The sequence below is a fragment of the Camelina sativa genome, chromosome 5 (assembly GCF_030686135.1).
Source record: "Camelina sativa cultivar CO46 ecotype springtype chromosome 5, ASM3068613v1".
Classification (NCBI taxonomy): Eukaryota; Viridiplantae; Streptophyta; class Magnoliopsida; order Brassicales; family Brassicaceae; genus Camelina; species Camelina sativa.
This window is the reverse complement of record NC_141884.1, coordinates 15,372,468-15,393,393: the sequence shown is the minus strand read 5'-3', so window position 1 is coordinate 15,393,393 and position 20,926 is coordinate 15,372,468. Positions and strand designations below refer to the sequence as shown.

The following is a 20,926-nucleotide window of genomic DNA, read 5'->3' as shown; positions in this document are numbered from 1 at the left end:
GGTCGGCTTCCTGTCCGGCGCTCACATCATTCATTGTCTAGGGAATATTTTCTTGAGGCATGTAGGATATCCCACATTGGTCAAGAACACTTATGAGTCGATTACCCCATCCTTAGGAGCTTTCTTATCTCGATTGTTTAACTTTATTCTATATCTCGACCACTTACCCGAACTGGTACTCGATCACCAGCTTCGTGTATACCTTCAAGTTGTTCATCCTTGACTTCTTGATCCGATCACTCCACCCGATCCTGTACTCGAATGCTTGCATCGAGTGCTTAGGTTGTGTGGGTCTTGCCTTTTTAATTGCTTTTGCTTATTTCAGGATTGTTAAATTAAACCCCAACTATTGCTTTGCTTGGCTTGACTTGCTTACTTCTTATCATATTTTATCTGCTAGCATAACAACCATTTGGATTGATAACCCTTTGTACTACAACTGCATAGGGAATTTATACCCTAAATGAAAATCATGTTATCAGTCTTGTGACTTAACTTTTTGTCTTTAAGTGTGTCTATTTATATCTTTGGACTTGCTTCCAGTTTCATGTCATTGATTTAACGTCTCGAGATAAATGAAGTTTTGAATAAGTATAAAATTATGGAGAAAAAAAATATCAAATATGATTCTAACCAATTGACCATATCATCATGTTTGTAGCACAAGTTCGATTTGTTGTAGAGAGTTTTGCATTACGTTCATGGATGCATAAGATTGGTGAATCTACTGCAGGAAATTTGCGTCGAGCTCCATGAAACTACTACAGGAATGAATTGTGATGGTTTGATTTAAATCCTAAAGAAAAGAAAAACATGAAAAAAAAAACTGGAACAGATGGATTCCTAGTTAGGCTAGTACAGAAATATAATGTATCATTGAAGAAGCAAATATTCTGTTATAAAATGGTAATAAACAGAGCACAGACCTGAAGGAGAGCATATCCTTGACACGCGGAGCTCTAGGCATAAACACATATAATGAGTTTGTGAAGAAGGCAATCCTTCTTTGCGCTTCAAGGTTTTTTGGAACATACATTGCAGATTCTTTAATTGTTAAGAGTAAATGAAGACGGCTTATCTACAATGAAAAATTAAATCATAAAGTTGAAAATGGTTTTCAGAATGCACAAAGCTAAGTATCCCCGAGGATTAGCCTTATCATACTTTATAGCAGGTTCTGCACTAATATCAGCAAAAAGTTGACCTTCACTAGAAAAAGGTGCCAGCAATGTTTATTATTGTTTGTGTGGATACTATATTTAAGTACATTGACACTAAACAAATTAACTTTCCAGTTCTCAAACTATATATATAATTAATCCACTAACCTGTATTTATATTTCATCATATCTAGAGTCACTATCTTAAGCATATCTTACAACAGCGGATGTACTACGTATCTTTATAATGGGCACACATCTTTCTGCAACATCATAAGTTATACATAATTATTTAGTATAAAAAGTATTCACTGCCACAAACAATCTTAAATCAATAATAAGGATGTTGTTCACTTACCAAGATTCCGACATGCTCAACAAATTTACTGAAAAGAATCTAAGAACAAAGAGCTTGAAGATATAAGAACACCTCTCTTATATTATTGATTTAGAAAACTCTCTCAAAAACTAAATCTCTCTTTCAAGTCTTATGGAACACCTCTCCATAGACTCTTATATTTATAGGTTTCTAATTTTCCTAAACCTATTAGAATTAACATATTACTATTTATTAATCTTAGGAACTTTTCCTTTTTCCTATTCTATCTCTTTTGGCAACTTCCTAGGAGATAGCTTCTTCCACAAGTTGGAATTATCCAACATTCTCCCCCTTAATTCCAACTTGAACTTCGGGTGCTTCAATCTCTTGTACTCCGATCAGGTTCCTGATTTCTCTGAACTTGATTCTCGCTAGTGGCTTAGTAAGGATGTCCGCCTTCTGTTCCTCACCAGGAACATGCTCCACTTCTATCTGATCATTCTCCACACTCTCACGAATGAAGTGGTACTTTGTGAGTATGTGCTTACTCCTTCCATGAAACACTGGATTCTTACTTAGATATATGGCTGACTTGTTGTCAATTCTTAGTAAGATCTTCTCATCTAGACTAATTATTTCTCTTAGCAGCTCCTTCAACCATATGGGTTGCTTTGCTGCTTCTGTAGCTGCCATAAACTCCGCTTCACATGATGACATCGCCACTGTTTGTTGTTTCTGTGAGGTCCAAGTGACTAAAGATGAACCAAGATAGAACACATGACCTCCCGTACATCTTCCATCATTGATATCAGCCTTGTAACTGCTGTCGCTGTAACCAACAACTTGACTCAACCCATCTCGCTTGTAGAACAAGCCTAAGTTGGTGGTTCCTTTCACATACCTTAACAAATGTTTGAGAGCTTGTCCGTGTACCACTCTCGGATTCTGCATATACCGGCTTAAAACTCCTACAGCAAAAGCCAAATCGGGTCGTGTATGAAGCAGATACCTCAAACACCCGATTGTTCTTCTATATCTTGTGGCATCAATCTCAGGTTGTTTCTCAGCCTTTGATATCTCCATACCAGGCTCCATTGTTATGTGCGCTGAGTTGCACGAATCCATCTTAGTATCGACAAGAATACCTCGAGGATAACCTTCTTGTTTTATTCTTATCCCATCTGCTCCTTGTACTACTTCAATACCAAGATAATATGTCAACTTGCCGAGATCTGACATCTCAAACTCTCTTGACATATCCCTTTTGAATTGTTCAATGACTTTCTGTGAAGTTCCTGTCACAAACAAGTCATCAACATAGATTGCCACCACCAGTCTTTCTTTCTTGTCGCTCTTAAGATACACAGTAGGTTCCTTGATGCATCTCTTAAAACTCATCTTCTTCAGAACATGATCAAGCTTCACGTTCCAAGCTCTTGGAGCTTGACGTAGACCATACAACGCCTTATGTAGTCTGTACACTCGATCCTCTTGTCCTCCCTTAACAAAGCCTTCGGGTTGGCACACATAAACCAGCTCGTTTAAGTCACCATTCAAGAATGCGGTTTTCACATCAAGGTGATGAATCTCCCATCCCTTTGAAGCTGCAATAGCAATGAGTAGTCGAATAGTTTCAATTCGAGCTACAGGTGCAAATGCTTCTTCAAAGTCTACTCCTTGTTGTTGTACATAACCTTTTGCTACAAGTCTTGCCTTGAACTTGTTCAATGATCCATCCGATTTCTTCTTGATTTTATACACCCACTTCAACCCTATTGGTTTGACACCATCCGGCTTCTCAACTAGCTCCCAGGTTTTATTTCTAGCGATAGACTCCAGCTCAGCCTTCATCGCTTTAACCCACTCTTGCAAACTTAATGCTTCAGAAACAGACTCTGGTTCACCATCTATGGTAAGTAGAAGTTGTTCACTCTCTAGTTCAGCTAGTAGTACATAATCATTGAGGTATCTCTAGTTTGCTGATTTTCACCTACTTGATCCACGTTTTGTTCATCTTCTATCTCTTCTTCTTGGTTTGCAGGTTCTTGTTCCGGTTCATGATGCTCGACATTGTCATCGTGATTGTTCTCCTCTTCATTTCCTTCTTCTATAAACCCACCACGAGATAGTTTAAACCTTCCTGGTTCTCCATTGGTTTGGTTTTCTGCAGTCGACCAATCCCAAACTTTTGTCTCGTCGAACACGACGTCTCTGCTTACAAACACTTTCCTTGTAACTGGATCATACAGCCTATAAGCTTTCGAACCTGGTTCTGTCCCTAGATTGATCAAAGTTCTCGACCTGTCATCTAACTTCTTAAGATGTGGTCCAATGATCTTAGCATAAGCAACACAGCCAAACACTCGTAGATGCTCGATGTTAGGCTTTCTCGTCGTGAAACTTTCATATGGAGTCTGACCCGCTAAAGCTTTGGTAGGAACTCGATTAATCAGATATGTTGAATGACATACGCCTCTCCCCATAGTTCATTCGGTAGATTCATAGCCTTAAGCAAGCTTCTTGTCATCTCCATTAATGTGCGGTTTCTTCTTTCAACTACACCATTCTGTTGAGGAGTATATTGGTGCAGTTAAATGTCTAGAGACTCCACTTCCTTCACAGAACCGGTTGAACTCAAGCGAGGTGAACTCTTCTCCCCTATCGGTGCGAAAGGTTTTGATAGACAAACCTGTCTGCTTCTCAATTCCTTCCTTAAACCTTTTAAACCGATTGAAAGCCTCGCTTTTCTCCTTCAATAGAAATTGTCCACATGTATCTCGAAAAATCATCAATAAGGACGAAGACATACGCGTTGTTAGCTGGTGTCGGTGGAGAGATTGGTCCACACAAATCACCATGAATCAGCTCCAAAGCTTGAGCTGCTCGAAAGGATGTTGCAGTAGGAAACACAGTTCTGGTCTGTTTTCCGACTAAACACGCAGTGCACACATTCTTCTCATGAACAGATTGTGGCATTCCAACAACCATTCCCTGTCTCACCATATTGTTCATCACTCCAACACTTACATGTCCCAGCCGTGCATGCCATGTTAGAGTAGTGTCATTATCTTGGATATAAAGACACTTAGGATACTCAACCTCCATTGACGTCTTGTACAAGCGGTTTGAAGATCTCGTGACTCTTACCAACAACCGCCCAGCAGGATCGCTTAACGTTAACATGTCTCCCTTCATGTTCACTTCACATCCAAATTCAGTCGCTTGTCCTAGACTGATAATGTTGTGCTTCAAGTCGGGAATATAGTAAATCTCCTTGAGTGATCGCCTCTCACCCGTTTTTCCCACAAATACAATCGATCCCTTTCCAACAATATTGACAAACGAACCATCACCAAACTTAACCTTCCCTGTGATGTTCATATCTAGGCTTGAAAAGAATTCTTTCTTTCCCGTCATGTGGTTGCTAGCACCGTTGTCAAGATACCATATACTCTCACTGTTAGTATCATAGTTCTTGGGAAACACCTTATCCTCGTTCAAGAACACCACCTCATGAACGTAAAGTGCATCAGCTTCATGAGTTTCATTCAAATTTGTCTCTTGATGTGCAACTTCTTTCGCTTGACATGAAGATGCGTAGTGACCCGGTTTATCGCATCTCCAACAAATTATTTTGGATAGATCTTTCTTCTGGTTTTGATTCTGGTTTTGGTTTTGGTTTTGTACTTGCTCTGTAGTATCTCCTCCATGATTCTGGCCATTGAACCTTCCTCATCCTCTGCCTCTGCCAGAATTATCTCCACTGTAGTTACCACGACCAAAACCACCTCGACCATATCCACCACGACCATATCCTCCTCGACTGCTTCCTCTTCGACCATAACCTCCTCTGTTATAGCCTCCTTTGTTTCCTTGATATCCACCGTAGTTTCCTTGATTGTTTGAATTAGAGAACATAAGTTTTGCTTGGTCTTCACTACGGGTCTCCTCCCCTACACGCTCTTCATAAGCTTTTATGCGACCAACTATGTCTCCAAAACCGGTTTTCTTCAAGTCTAAGACTTGTTCCAACGATGCAACGATATGAATATATTTGTGTCTTGGGAGTCCTTGTAAGAACTTCTTTACCAACTTTGATTCGTCAATGATCTCTCCCAAAGAAGCTGACTGCGATGCTAGGCCTGAGATCTTGCCAGCAAAGTCATCAACGGAGTCGGTATCATTCATTGTTACTCGATCAAGATCTGCAAGTAGGGTTTGAAGCCTTGCTTCCTTCACACGTTCCGCACCTTGGTGACGTGCTCGTATGGCTTCCCATAGGGATTTAGCTGAACCTTGATCTCCAACTGCAGGATGAGTGACTCGGGGATGGATTGGAACAGTAGATCAGTTGCAACGTCGTTCATCTTCTGATCGGTGGATCCAGGATCAATAGTCTCCCACACCTCGCTAACTCGAAGCGTGATTCTCATACGCATCGACCAAACGGTATAGTTTGTCGATGTTAACATCGGACATTGGATGGATGGTGATCCAAGGTCCTTGGTTCGCGGCAACGGATTTGAGTCGTCCCCCATACTTGGTTATGAACAGCTTCTCCTTCACAACCTTGATCTGAGCTACAACCTTAGCTCTGATACCAAATCTAAGAACAAAGAGCTTGAAGATATAAGAACACCTCTCTTATATTATTGATTTAGAAAACTCTCTCAAAAACTAAATCTCTCTCTCAAGTCTTATGGAACACCTTTCCATAGACTCTTATATTTATAGGTTTCTAATTTTCCTAAACCTATTAGAATTAACATATTACATTTTATTAATCTTAGGAACTTTTCCTTTTTCCTATTCTATCTCTTTTGGCAACTTCCTAGGAGATAGCTTCTTCCACAAGTTGGAATTATCCAACAAAGAACAGGTAAAGGAGCCATTCTGAATTTTGTTGATATGTTGCTGCAATCCACTTTCCCAATTAAGTAATTGATAATCCTGTGATATTAGATATTTTCTTAGAATTTTTGAAATTAACTTAAAAACTCAGAGAGAGGACTGCGATTCCAAGTTGGAGCACAGATATATGCCAAAGCTAAGAGAAGTTAGAGACGCTACTATATGATCAAAATAGAGGAATGCTGAAGGAAATATATATATATATATATATATATATATATGTCAAAGTCTTAGTAGAAGAAGAAGAAGAAGTCAGATAAACACTAACAAAGAAGAAATCTAAAGAAAGAAACTCAAAATACCCTCACAAATCAAGAGTGATTGAACATGGAAGGTAGAAATCGAAGATCATTACAAGATACATTGAACGATTTCGAATGATTTCGATGTAGAACAAACAAAAATCATATACCTAGTCGTTCATGGTGGAAGTGAAGAACATGAAAATGCTTTTTTTTGTTTTGGTGGTTCTCTACAAATATAAACTTCACACACCTCAGAAGCAAATAAGAGTATTAATTTATTATTCTCACACCTTACGTTTTTAATTTCATTAATAGGGGAAAAAATACCATCAACTTTTATTAATAAGAAATAACTAGGCACCAACTCGCACTATGTGCGGACAAATCGATCTTAATAAAATATTATGAGTAAAATTATTATTTGAGATTTAAGATTTGTTTTTGCAAAACAAAATATGTAAGTAAAGCTTTTTCGTTTATTCAAATTTGCATTTATTTTCTGTAAAATACATTTTACCAGTGAAATATTTGAACTTGTAAAAGAATTTTAAGGTGGTGTAGAAAGTTTTGATGTGTTTTTGTGTTTCTAAAGATCAAATTCACATATTTTATGTTTCACATTATCATCTACATCACTATGCCATTAAATAAATTTATATAAAAAAAGACTTTTTCGAATAATCGATTTAATGTAAACTAATCCTAAGTTTAAAAAATGCAATAAGAAAAATATATAAAAGTGGTAAATAAATGAATAATTTTTTTTGTTGTTTGTGAAATGTAATTTACTTATAATAATTAAATATATTATGAAAATGATAATTAAATACATTTCTGGATTTTAATTGTTGATTAAATCTTTCATTTTTAAAAGTTAATAGGAAAACATTGGCTTATATATGTCAATGACATATTTATATAAATAATAATGAGTTGTGAGGTCATTTATTTAAAAAAAGCACATGAGCTATGTGAGCGTGACACATTAGCTTTTGTATGAAAGTGTTTCTCTATTAGTATATATGGGATTTGGTGAATAACCGAATCCTAAAGCTTTAAACCCTAAAACCCTAAAATCGTAAAACTTTAAAATCGATTGCTATGAGGTTTTAGGATTGCTTAGATTGTTTGCAATTGAATTGATTATGCCATGATTAAAAAATAAATTATTGTTGATTGATTGCTTGAATTCGGTTGCATGAAAACCTTAGAACTATAAACCTAAATTCGAATCTCAAAGAGGAAAATATTAAACTGATTGTTCTAGGTTGTTAGAATCCGATTATGTTTGATTGTTTACTAAAAATCAAAACCATAAAATCCTAATTAAAATCGGAATTACATGTTTGTTTATTTGGAAACTGTACAATCAAATATACTTTAGTATAATAGTAAAATTGTTTTGGGGAAGATAATTATAGAAGGTTAATAATAACTTTATACTTTTTTGTCTTTCTTTCTTAAAAACAAATCAGACAGGCACACACAATATCATCAGTTTTGTAATTACGGTTATTAGTTATGATACTGATTTAAGTAAACTAAACTATTTTGTTTCTATCATAATGAATACACACACCTCGTCATAATCTTTTAAAATCTCACCAAATCACAAACTATTTTTTCTTTTCTCAAATGAAATATCTAACAATTCCACAAAACATCACAAAAACCTCCAAAATCATGGTTCAATACACTCCTAGGCTAAATTACTATCCAGTTCGTAACAAAACTGAACCGGTTTATTACTGGACGTCGGACAATTTAGCCCTATCTACAAATTGCATACCGCCATTTACATTGTTAGCAAACCGGACTCCCACCGTGAACGCGACCACAGGGATGCGTTTGGCCAGACTAGAACCTTCCACGACACGTTCGAAGCGGTGGAACACACCTGAACAAAAAAGCACAATAAAGAGAAAAGAGTGAGTCTCTACGTAGTCAATAACAATTCATAGAATACACTTTAATAACGTCTCTGAGATCTGCAATTCAATAACGTCCCTCTCCCCATGAATCTAATATTGCAAATAACAGGAACAATCGAGCTAATGTCTTGGTATCATTGGTAGTTAATGTTCTTTACTTTCTAAGAATCTAACTCCGGTTAAAAACCTTATGGCTGATAGCAAGAACTCGGGAAAGAGTTAAGACAACACAATTTTGTCGGTTCAAGACTGTCATTTTTATTCAACATAAGAGGATCGGAGAATACCTTTGATGACTCTGCAGATCAAAAGTAAAGCAGCATTTTCATTTTCTTCCTCTGATTTTTTCATACTCTATTATGTATTAGTTAAGAAAAGTTTTTTAGATAGTCAAGTGTCTAGATCACATCATATAAAACCACAGAGACACTCAAAAGATTTATTTCAAGGTCGCTGGTGAAAGAATACAGTTTTGTCGTCATGAACCAGAGTCTAATCTTGGAGTGGAACAGTCAGATGGTGAACCATTTATGGAATGATACAAAACAAGATCAGCTCTTTTTATCAAGTGAGGTTTGCAAATAGAAAGTTGACTCTAATGACGAGAAGTGAGGTACACAAATGAAACTCCTAACAAACATGAACATATGTTCTATCTCATAGAAATTTTTGAGCATATGTTCAAGAACTGATGTTCTTAATTTCTGATTTCCAGGGCTTGGTCAAATTTTTTCTAAATTTCTGTATTTGTGTTAACTCTCACATTTTCTATTGGTTCATCTCAGATCAAGTATGTAACAACCAATTTTTATGGCATGTCACAGGTTAACTTATACCACAAGTAAACCATACTTAACCGAAAAATCCAATAATTCAATTTAAACGTCTTTCAAACCATCCTTTAAACGTTAAACTGAAACTAACAACCAGTTCGATAAATCCAACAGTGGAAAATAAAAAAATAATCTCCAGCTCCTAACACCAACACCAACTCTATCATCTACTCCTCATGGTTACCTGCAAGAGAAAGAGAGGGATGAGCAATCTAAGATTACTCAGCGAGGGCAAGCCTTAGGGCTCACGAAGTCTTCATACACAAACATGCTTAGACCATCACAAAGTCTAAACTTAAGACAAGCAATCAATCACGTGTCAACGACACTCAAACATAAAACAAATGAGACTACGTCCCATAGACAACGCTGTGCATTGCGGGATTCCTCATGCTTTCGCACTTCTTCCTGCACATTTCTGTCGCCGTACATTACGGGATTCCTCATGCTTTCGCACTTCTTCCTGCACATTTTCATTACCGTGCATTACAGGATTCCTCATGCTTTCGCACTTCTTCCTGCACTTTTTCACTTGCGTATCCGGATTCCTCATGCTTCTTGCACTTCTTCCACGCACAACGCGTTGGCTCGTCAGCCAATCCTGATCTACCCGTATTCCGCGCCCGTAGACCACCACACAACTACAAGGAAAATTCCTTGTAGGACTCTCTGCGGCTCACCCGCTTCTTCGTGCCTCTCGGCACATTTTCTCCCCACACTCAAACAATTTACTTTATCATACAAACATGCATATCACACACCACGCAATCCGTTTTAAATATCTAGTTCTTTTAATTTTCAAATCCTATTACTAGTTCTTTTTTTCCTTATCTTTTATTTAATAAATATATATTATATATATATATATATATATATATATATTATTATACACTCAATAATCAACTAAGATTATTTATATATAATCCATAGGTATACTTGGCTTAACCTTAAACTAAGTAACTATCTAAACATATCGGCATATGAAAAAGACACCAACTAGTCCTCACCTTAGCAAAATGGGTTGGTTCTAGGGTAAAGACCAGCAACAACAGAAATCCAATCCAACAACGACAATGATCTCAATCTGCAATATTATCAGATTACCCGATCAATGATTATATTCCAATATTAATCACTGATTTAATCTAATAACCGAAACTGACTTAATTGTACTGGTACTTCACAAATAAATTAATTAGATGTAGTTTAATAATTAAATCAAACTAACGATCTAATAATTTATATCCCACAATTTAATTCACGTACGACGACATGCTCCCCGTTTAATACCACTTCCTAAACCAGCCACTACACACGGTTCAACAATATTAATTTAACGAACGTCATTGACAACATACGTAAATAACCATGCATGACACCACAACAACTCATGCACGTACGTTCCATAACTTCCTGGTTTAGTTGGTTACGTATTAGTTTAGCTATGAACGAGCAAAACATCGCAACAACAACAACACGAGACATAGAGCTTGGTCGTTACCTCGTTCTGCAATTTTCCGCGACGGCTTAACTTGACGAACTGAACGGCGAAGTGGAAAACTCGGCAACACAGATCTGCGGTGGTTCAAGCTTGGTGATTAGATTGGTTCCAACAATCTATGAAAACACAACATAGTTCTCGGTTTGGTTCACGGATCTTACCTCTCCGGTGAAGACGTTTCACACGGCGGCACAGGCTGAGTGCGGTGACAATCTCCGGTGTCTCTAGTAGTGCTACAAGGGTTCGCAACAAGGTTCGAGTTAGGGCTGTTCCCAAAACGATAGAAAACTAAAGACTCGAGTTATGCGGAGGCTTACCGTGGAACGTGACGGCCAAGGGTTTGTGAGGCTTGTCTCGAAGTTTGTCCCTTTTTTATATACACACGCGGGGAGATTAGGGTTTGGTTTGGGCTTGGCTCACTAATGGGCTCGGTTTGGGCCTCACGGTTTAATTCTGGAACTGGGTCGTTACAATTCTCCCCTACTACAAAGGAATTCGTCCCCAAATTCGACCCGTCATCACTTTTGTCCATAAAAAGTTCTAGATAATCCAACCGCATTTGCGTTTCTGATTCCCAAGTATCCTCTCGGATCCCGTCTCTTTCCCAACATACCTTGACAGACTTGATTACTTTCCTTGACTTTCCGTCTCCTAACGGTCCAAAATTTTCACAGATTTACTCAATGCAGTTAAATTCCGGTTTAAATCTGCCGGCGGATTCGGTAATACTAATTCTGGTTCTCTAACAACTTTCCACAAAACTGACACGTGGAAAACATCATGGAAATTAGATAACTCCTGAGGTAGTGCTAAACGGTAAGCTACAGCCCCAATCTTTTCTGTAATCACATATGGTCCCATATATCTTGGCTTAAGCTTCTTTAACTTCCGGTTTTTATGCGCTCCTATGAATATTCTCATTTTTAAATACACTGCATCACCAACCGAAAATTCTAAATCCTTCCGACGTTTGTCTGCATAACTTTTTTGCCTGTCATGGGCTTCTTTAAGCCTGTCCCGGAGCAGTTCCACTTGCTTTATAGTCTCTGTGACCATCTCGGGCTCTAGGTCCTTACGTTCCCCGACTTCTGTCCAACAAAGTGGTGTGCAGCATGGCCGACCGTATAAAGCCTCGGACGGTGGCATCCCTATGCTGGAGTGATAACTATTGTTATATGCAAATTCCACCAACGGTAAATACTTAAGCCAGTTTCCCTCCCAGTCAAGTACGCACGCCCTCAACATATCCTCAAGCGTCTGAATTGTCCTCTCAGACTGTCCGTCCGTCTGGGGGTGATACGCTGTACTGAGACGTACCTTTGTTCCCAAAGCCTTCTGAAAAGCCTGCCAGAAAATAGAAGTAAACTTTGGATCCCGATCTGACACGATGCTATCCGGCACCCCGTGCTTTTTAACAATCTCGTCCAGGTACAACTGCGCTAGAACATCTGCACTATCAGTTTTCTTGATGGGCAAGAAATAAGTAGTCTTGGTGAGTCGGTCCACGATCACCCAAATGGCGTTCTTACCACCTGTGCTCGTTGGTAGCCCGGTGACAAAATCCATAGTTATCATATCCCATTTCCACTCAGGTAAAGGCAAATTCTGAAGTAACCCACTCGGGACTCGGTGCTCCACTTTTACTTGCTGACATGTCTGACACTTAGATACCCATGCAGCAACATCACGCTTCATATTGCCCTAATTGTAATACCGCTTCAGGTCGTGGTACATCTTAGTTGACCCTGGGTGAACTGAGAATCGCGAACTATGCGCCTGTGCCAAAATCTCATCCTTTAAACCCTTATCATTAGGCACCCTAACTCGGTTCTTATACATACACATACCATTCTCTGCCGTGTGGAACCCCTCCACATTGTTTTCCACTGCCTTTTTCAAATCCGCGTCAAGTTTTTGTACTTCCCGGATTCTACACAGTAGGTCAGCTTGATTCACCACTTCTAAACCAACAACGTCTTACCCAACCGATGTTGCACAAATACTCAGTGCACACAAAGTGTCTTCCAGCTCCTTTATCTCTTTTTCTCTTAAGACATCAGTTCTCCGCCTGCTCAATGCGTCAGCTACCAAATTGGCCTTTCCCGGATGATAGGCAATGTCCAAGTCGTAATCTGCTAACAACTCTACCCATCTCCTTTGCCTAAGGTTGAGGTCTGATTGAGTGAATATATATTTCAAACTTTTGTGGTCTGTAAACACTTGAACTTTTTCCCCATACAAGTATGATCGCCAGATCTTTAGAGCGAATACAACTCCTGCCAACTCCAAATCATGGGTAGGGTAATTAATCTCATGTGGTCTAAGCTGTCTAGATGCATAAGCGATGACCTTTTCGTCTTGCATCAACACGCAGCCCAATCCTGTTCCTGACGCGTCTGTATACACCACATATGGTACCCCTGGTTTTGGTAGTACTAGTATAGGTGTTTCCGTCAAATGCCTCTTCAATTTCTGAAAGCTGCTTTCACACTCCTTGGTCCACTCAAACTTCACATCCTTTCCTGTGAGTCGAGTCATAGGCTTAGCTATGCTAGCAAATCCTTCCACGAATTTTTGGTACTACCCTGCCAAGCCCAGGAAACTACGGACCTCAGTAGCGCTCTTAGGCGTTGGCCAACCACTTATCAAGGCTATCTTTTCTGGATCCACCGACACTCCAGTTTCTGAAACAACATGCCCCAAAAACCCAATCTTCCTTTGCCAAAAGCTGCACTTACTCAACTTCCCATACAGCTATTGTTCCTGCAGTTTGTCCAACACTATCCGTAGGTGTTCCTCGTGTTCCTCACGGCTTTTAGAATAGATTAAAATGTCATCGATGAATACTATCACACACTTATCCAAGTACTCCCGAAAAACATTATTCATCATCTTCATGAACGCGGCTGGTGCATTAGTCAACCCAAACGGCATTACTACAAATTCGTAGTGTCCATATCTCGTCCGAAAGGCTGTTTTTCTTATGTCTTCCTCTGCTATTGAAATCTGATGGTACCCGGATGCCAAATCAATCTTTGAGAACCATGAAGCTCCCTGTAGCTGATCCAACAACTCATCAATTCGAGGCAACGGGTACTTATTTTTGATGGTAACCTTATTCAATGCCCGGTAATCAATGCAAAGTCTGAAGCTACCATCTTTCTTTTTCACAAATAGCACTGGTGCTCCCCACGGTGAACTACTCGGCCGAATGAACCCTTTATCTGTAAGATCCTCCAACTGACTCTTCAATTCTGCCATTTCTGCAGGTGCCAGACGGTAAGGTGCGCGTGATACAGGTGCCGTCCCAGGCTCTAGTTCAATAGTGAAGGCATCTCCTCTGCTTGGTGGCGGCCCTTTTAAAGACTCAAAGACGTCCGCATACTCTGCCACTATAGGAATATTATCAACTCCAAGCTCCATCTCCTCCCCCACTACAGAAATCGTAGCTAGAAAGGCATCATTTCCTTTCTCTATCAGCTCCTCAGCTTGCATCATGGATATGATGGAAACCCCTCCACCCATTTTTACGCCTTGAAATGTTATCTTCCCCTCCGGTCTCGAGAAATGCACACGTGCTCTGTGGCAATCCAATACAGCTCGGTGCTTCTTTAACCAATTCATCCCAAGAATCACGTCATAATGATTAATCTCCATTTCTGCAAGATTCCCAAGCAGTACTTCTCTGTTTATCATGATAGGAACATCCTTGTGAACTCCGGTAGAACCCAATTTTTCCTTTCCCACAGTACCAATCCTCTTTGCCTTTGGGATAAATTCACCATCAAAGCTCCAATTCTGAGTAACGCCTGGCTTAACACAACTGAGGGTAGCTCAGTATCAAATAGGGTGTAAGCATTCCATCCTCCCACTAAAACCGATCCTACACGGTCATTCTACTTCTAAGCAAACAATTCACAAGCAATAATTCTTGAATTTACCAATCATAGAAAAATTAAAATAGCACTGGATAAGTTTGACATTTACTTACCAGCTATTGGCTCATTGTCCTCATCCTCCTCAGTCTCAGCCATCATCACACGAGGTCCAACATTTTGACGTTTTGGAGGTCGCGGCAACTGCTCTCTAGGACGATTGTTGACCTGCTGTCTCCCAACTTTTCTCGGGAAAAATCTTGCAATGTGTCCTTCCTGACCGCATTCGTAACAACTCCTGATGGTCCTAGTTCGAGTACAATCCTTCAGAACATGACCCGGCTGGTTGCACCCGAAACACATTAATGGAGTTCTCACAGTTGTTGCATCCCAAGTCCTCTTATTAGAGCTAGAACCCTTTGCAAGTCTCGCCTGTGCTGCCTTGTTCTGACTCATCTCCTTTTCCAACCCAATCTCCAAATTAGCAGCTTTCTCTACCAAGTCAATCTTACTGCGGTAGTCATACATCTCACATCGATTCTTGAGCTCAATCCTCAAACCTCTCAGAAACCTACGAATTAACTCATCCTCATTCATGAATCTGCCAGCAAACCTGCTCAGTCGATCAAACTCCCTGTCATACTCCCTCACAGTCATAGTGCCCTGACGAAGTTCCAAGAACTCCTCCTCCATACGATCCATAGCCTCTCTGGGAAAATACTTCCTTGAGAATTCGGTCTTGAAATCTGCCCAATACAGCTCATATCATCCATGTGCCTGGTCTATCTCCTTCTCCCACCATACCAATGCCTCATCCTTCAGATACTGCACTGCCAAGTCCAAGCGATACTCATGCGGACACCGAGCATTATCAAAATTCCTCTCCAGTCTCTTCCTCCAATTGTCAGCATCAATAGGATTAGACTTTCCACCAAAAGGCTCCATGCCCATGTCCTTCAAATTTCTCATGGCCTCCCAGTATGACGGACCCTGCACCTGGACCAGCGGTGGAGGCGGTGGTGGTTGCTGAGGCGGGACTACCCATTCTGGTGCATCATGTTGTGGTGCATCCTGCTGCGGTGGAACCACCTCTGGTGCTCCTCTCAAATTTGGCTCCCTTTGCATGAATTCCTGGAACCGGCGAAATTGCTCAAACATAGCCATCTCATTAGCTTCCCCTGCTCGAGCTACATTAGCATGCACGACTTCCGGCTGTTCATCACGCACTGGGCTCTCAGCCCTCACTCTTGGCTGCACTCTAGCTGCGGGTTTCCCTCCACGTTTTGGCGGCATCTGAATACAGAAGCAACAAACAAATCAGCCTTCTTCCACAGGACTGCCTTTCCGGGGCGAAACCGGTTTGACATAACCTAAGTCTCTGATACCAAAATTGTAACACCCAATTTTTATGGCATGTCACAGGTTAACTTATACCACAAGTAAACCATACTTAACCGAAAATAACCGAAAAATCCAATAATTCAATTTAAACGTCTTTCAAACCATCCTTTAAACGTTAAACTGAAACTAACAACCAGTTCGATAAATCCAACAGTGGAAAATAAAAGAATAATCTCCAGCTCCTAACACCAACACCAACTCTATCATCTACTCCTCATGGTTACCTGCAAGAGAAAGTGAGGGATGAGCAATCTAAGATTAGTCAGCGAGGGCAAGCCTTAGGGCTCACGAAGTCTTCATACACAAACATGCTTAGACCATCACGCAATCTAAACCTAAGACAAGCAATCAATCACGTGTCAACGACACTCAAACATCAAACAAATGAGACTACGTCCCATAGACAACGCTGTGCATTACGGGATTCCTCATGCTTTCGCACTTCTTCCTGCACATTTTCATTACCGTGCATTACAGGATTCCTCATGCTTTCGCACTTTTTCCTGCACTTTTTCACTTGCGTATCCGGATTTCTCATGCTTCTTGCACTTCTTCCACGCACAACGCGTTGGCTCGTCAGCCAATCCTGATCTACCCGCATTCCGCACCCGTAGACCACCACACAACTACAAGGAAAATTCCTTGTAGGACTCTCTGCGGCTCACCCGCTTCTTCGTGCCTCTTGGCACATTTTCTCCCCACACTCAAACAATTTACTTTATCATACAAACATGCATATCACACACCACGCAATCCGTTTTAAATATCTAGTTCTTTTAATTTTCAAATCCTATTACTAGTTCTTTTTTTCCTTATCTTTTATTTAATAAATATATATTATATATATATATTATTATACACTCAATAATCAATTAAGATTATTTATATATAATCCATAGGTATACTTGGCTTAACCTTAAACTAAGTAACTATCTAAACATATCGGCATATGAAAAAGACACCAACTAATCCTCACCTTAGCAAAATGGGTTGGTTCTAGGGTAAAGACCAGCAACAACAGAAATCCAATCCAACAACGACAATGATCTCAATCTGCAATATTATCAGATTACCCGATCAATGATTATATTCCAATATTAATCACTGATTTAATCTAATAACCGAAACTGACTTAATTATGCTGGTACTTCACAAATAAATTAGTTAGATGTAGTTTAATAATTAAATCAAACTAACGATCTAATAATTTATATCCCACAATTTAATTCACGTACGACCACATGCTCCCCGTTTAATACCACTTCCTAAACCAGCCACTACACACGGTTCAACAATATTAATTTAACGAACGTCATTGACAACATACGTAAATAACCATGCATGACACCACAACAACTCATGCACGTACCTTCCATAACTTCCTGGTTTAGTTGGTTACGTATTAGTTTAGCTATGAACGAGCAACACATCGCAACAACAACAACACGAGACATAGAGCTTGGTCGTTACCTTGTTCTGCAACTTTCTGCGACGGCTTAACTTGACGAACTGAACGGCGAAGTGGAAGAGTCGGCAACACAGATCTGGGTTGGTTCAAGCTTGGTGATTAGATTGGTTCCAACAATCTATGAAAACACAACATAGTTCTCGGTTTGGTTCACGGATCTTACCTCTCCGGTGAAGACGTTTCACACGGCGGCACAGGCTGAGCGCGGTGACAATCTCCGGTGTCTCTAGTGGTGCTACAAGGGTTCGCAACAAGGTTCGAGTTAGGGCTGTTCCCAAAATGATACAAAACTAAAGACTCGAGTTATGCGGAGGCTTACCGTGGAACGTGACGGCCAAGGGTTTGTGAGGCTTGTCTCAAAGTTTGTCCCTTTTTTATATACACACGCGGGTTGATTAGGGTTTGGTTTGGGCTTGGCTCACTAATGGGCTCGGTTTGGGCCTCACGGTTTAATTCTGGAACCGGGTCGTTACAAAGTAACGAAAGGAGAGAATATATGCACTCTCGGCTCTGATATAAGTAGATTGCAAAAGATTCTTCATCAGTGTACTTTTTCAACTCTATTTACATATGTTCTATCTCATAGAAATTTATGAATTTATAAACATGTTCTTAATTTCTGATTTCCAGGGCTTGACGGTGGAATCTTTTTTGCTGAAGACAAGGAAAATGATGGAGACCAGATGGATGCGGACTGGCATGGCCATAAAAATACTGCCTATTTTTTTAAAAATGTAATGCAGCACTTTAATACCGGTATTATTATATGCACATTTTGGCAATAATATTGATTAATGTTAATATTGAGAGTTAATGAAAATTAGAATTATTCATGTCTAAATATACAATTTATGTGCTTATCTTAGTTTAGGATATTATCTCTACTGATGAGAGTCTAATAAAAATTATTTTCCTAAACTTCTTTGTGTTTTTCAATACTAGGTGCTTCCCCACGCAACGCGTGGGTTGTGGTGTAGTTGGCACTTTCTTGTTTTTTTTTTCGTCTTTTTCGTTTTCTCTTTTGTATTATTTCGTTTTAATTAGGCATATATGGGCTTTGCCGTCACTTTTATTTATACACTATATGTTTATACCATTTCGTTCAGATGTGTATAATTGTGGCGTTTACTTTTTATGAATTATGAAGATGTTGTTTCTTGCTTTTGAGGATCCAATCTGATCATTGAGTGATATTGTTTCCAATACATTTATTGTATTATAGATTTTCTAATTAACTGCTTATGTAAACCCTTCATACGTTGATGTTGTAATAATAAGTTATTTTTTTGAAAATATCTTCTGTGTAAGTGATTATGTTTGTATGCCCATGTTTTGATCTAATATCAATAAGATCGTTTCTGTTTTTCTTTAGTTGGCTTTGAAATCAATATTGAGTTAAGCAAATAATGGGTCGAATTATGGTGTTAATAAGGAATATAAAATCTTATGTATATATATTGTATATATGTGACTATAAATTTAGCTAACTAAAAAATTATGTAATATTTAAATACAATCTTGAACATATATATATATATATATTTTTTTTTGTGGGAGAAATGTATGAAATTATTGGATAGAAGTTATTTTTTAGTTAAATGACCTTTAATGTCTTTAAAGTGAGTTAAATATTAATAAATTTTTATATGTGTCTTGACTTTTTTTAAAAGGAATACCAAGTATTTCCTTCCAAATTTGAAGTGATATAGCATTTTAGTTTTCTTATATGATTTTATGAACTTCAATGTAAAAGTTTTTCAAAGTAATAAGTACACTCACTGATTGAATTATAAAATTTGGAGAAATGTTTATTTCGTTTAATCATATGCTCTTTTAAATAAATTAAATAAGTATGTTGTTATTCCTACAAATAGGACAACATATACTATAGTTTAACCATGGAGTTAAGCAATGGAAATGGAACTTGTGATTGCAAGACAAAATGCTTATATGTTACACATTGATCGTTTAAAAATGAATAGGAACATCTAATTCTCAAATAAAGTTGATTGTTTTGTTAAAACCAACATATGTGAATTTAAATTTAACTATGCAAATTTAAAAAATAAATATGAATAGATTAGAAAGGCAAGAAATATAAAAGAAATATTTTTTATATAAATAAAATAAAAATTGAAAACAATGTTAAATATATATAATACTTTCTACATTAAAATATAGAATCAAACTCTTACAAGTTACAACATATATGAGATATAACAACATTTGATATTGGTAGGAGAGGAGGTGAGAATGTTTACTATAAGATGGTAATCCAGATTTGATAATGCAGATGAATCTTTAAAAAATAGAACAATGTAATATCTATATATATATAATACTTTCTAAATTAAAATATAGAATCAAACTCTTACAACACATATGAGATATAACAACATTTGATATTGGTGGGAGAGGAAGAGAGAATGATTACTTATAAGATAATAATCCAAATTAGATAAAGGAGATAAATCTTTTAAAATAAGAACAATGTAAAATATATATCATGTAGTCTCTAAAATTAAAATTTAGCATTAACAATTTACAATGATATTTCTTTTTTTTTTTACAACCTATACAACAAAAATAAGAAATAAAAAATAACAAAAAAAAACGAAAAATGATTTGAGGAATTGTAGAAGAGAATGAGAGAATGTGAAAATGAGATAGTAAAAGAATGTCAGTATGAGAGAATGATAGATTGAGAGAATGCTTATTTATATGATAAAAAATGATGGAAGTTACATTTAGAACTATGGAGTTACAATAGTAATTTATTGTGTTTGAATAGAATTGAGTGGTAGAATATGATTAATGCATAATTTAATTTATTTTCAGTTATAATTTTATTTTAATGTGTGAGTTAAATGTATTGTGTTTATTGGATCTTAAATATTATTTAAAGCAATTAGAAAGCAAATAAAAAAAATAAAATAAAAATTAGAAAACATTAAATGAAAATCAACCAATAAGGAGAGACCAAAACCTTACTTTTATATATATGATATATTGCTTTAAACTTTGAAATGAAAAATATATTATAAACAATAATTTTACATGAGAAATATATTAATTTAGCCAACCAAAATATGAATATAAGTTTAGCCAACCAAAATAAATAAAAAATATTAAAATTCAACCAAAAATAATTTCTCTTGAAAAATAATAAGTTAGTAGGAGGAATGAATTAATGTACAATTATTGGATAGGAGTTACATTTGAGTTAAATGGAGTTACATGTCTTTAATTATAAATAAATATTTTAATTTTTTATAACCTAAA

At 37.8% G+C, this 20,926-nt stretch overlaps 1 protein-coding gene and 1 long non-coding RNA gene across 2 annotated transcripts; both read right to left on the bottom strand.

The window, feature by feature from the left end:
• Positions 1-13,654: 13,654 nt before the first annotated feature.
• LOC104789370 (uncharacterized) lies at positions 13,655-15,477 on the bottom strand. Its single transcript, XM_010515079.2, has 2 exons — positions 14,892-15,477; positions 13,655-14,709 (listed from the first exon to the last, which is right to left on the bottom strand). The coding sequence occupies exons 1-2, from the start codon at positions 15,475-15,477 to the stop codon at positions 13,655-13,657; spliced, it is 1,641 nt and encodes a 546-aa protein (XP_010513381.2).
• A 759-nt stretch (positions 15,478-16,236) lies between these two features.
• LOC147943792 (uncharacterized) lies at positions 16,237-17,998 on the bottom strand. Its single transcript, XR_015557035.1, has 5 exons — positions 17,964-17,998; positions 17,808-17,879; positions 17,647-17,720; positions 17,153-17,229; positions 16,237-16,400 (listed from the first exon to the last, which is right to left on the bottom strand). It is a non-coding gene; the product is annotated as an uncharacterized LOC147943792 (long non-coding RNA).
• Between the last annotated feature and the right edge of the window lie 2,928 nt (positions 17,999-20,926).

Excerpts from the sequence above, each read along its gene's own strand:
- LOC104789370 (XM_010515079.2), bottom strand. The coding sequence starts at position 15,477 with ATGGATCGTATGGAGGAGGAGTTCTTGGAACTTCGTCAGGGCACTATG. Across the intron at positions 14,710-14,891 it reads GGACAATGAGCCAATAGCTG|GCGTTACTCAGAATTGGAGC; the intron begins GTAAGTAAATGT and ends GTGTTAAGCCAG.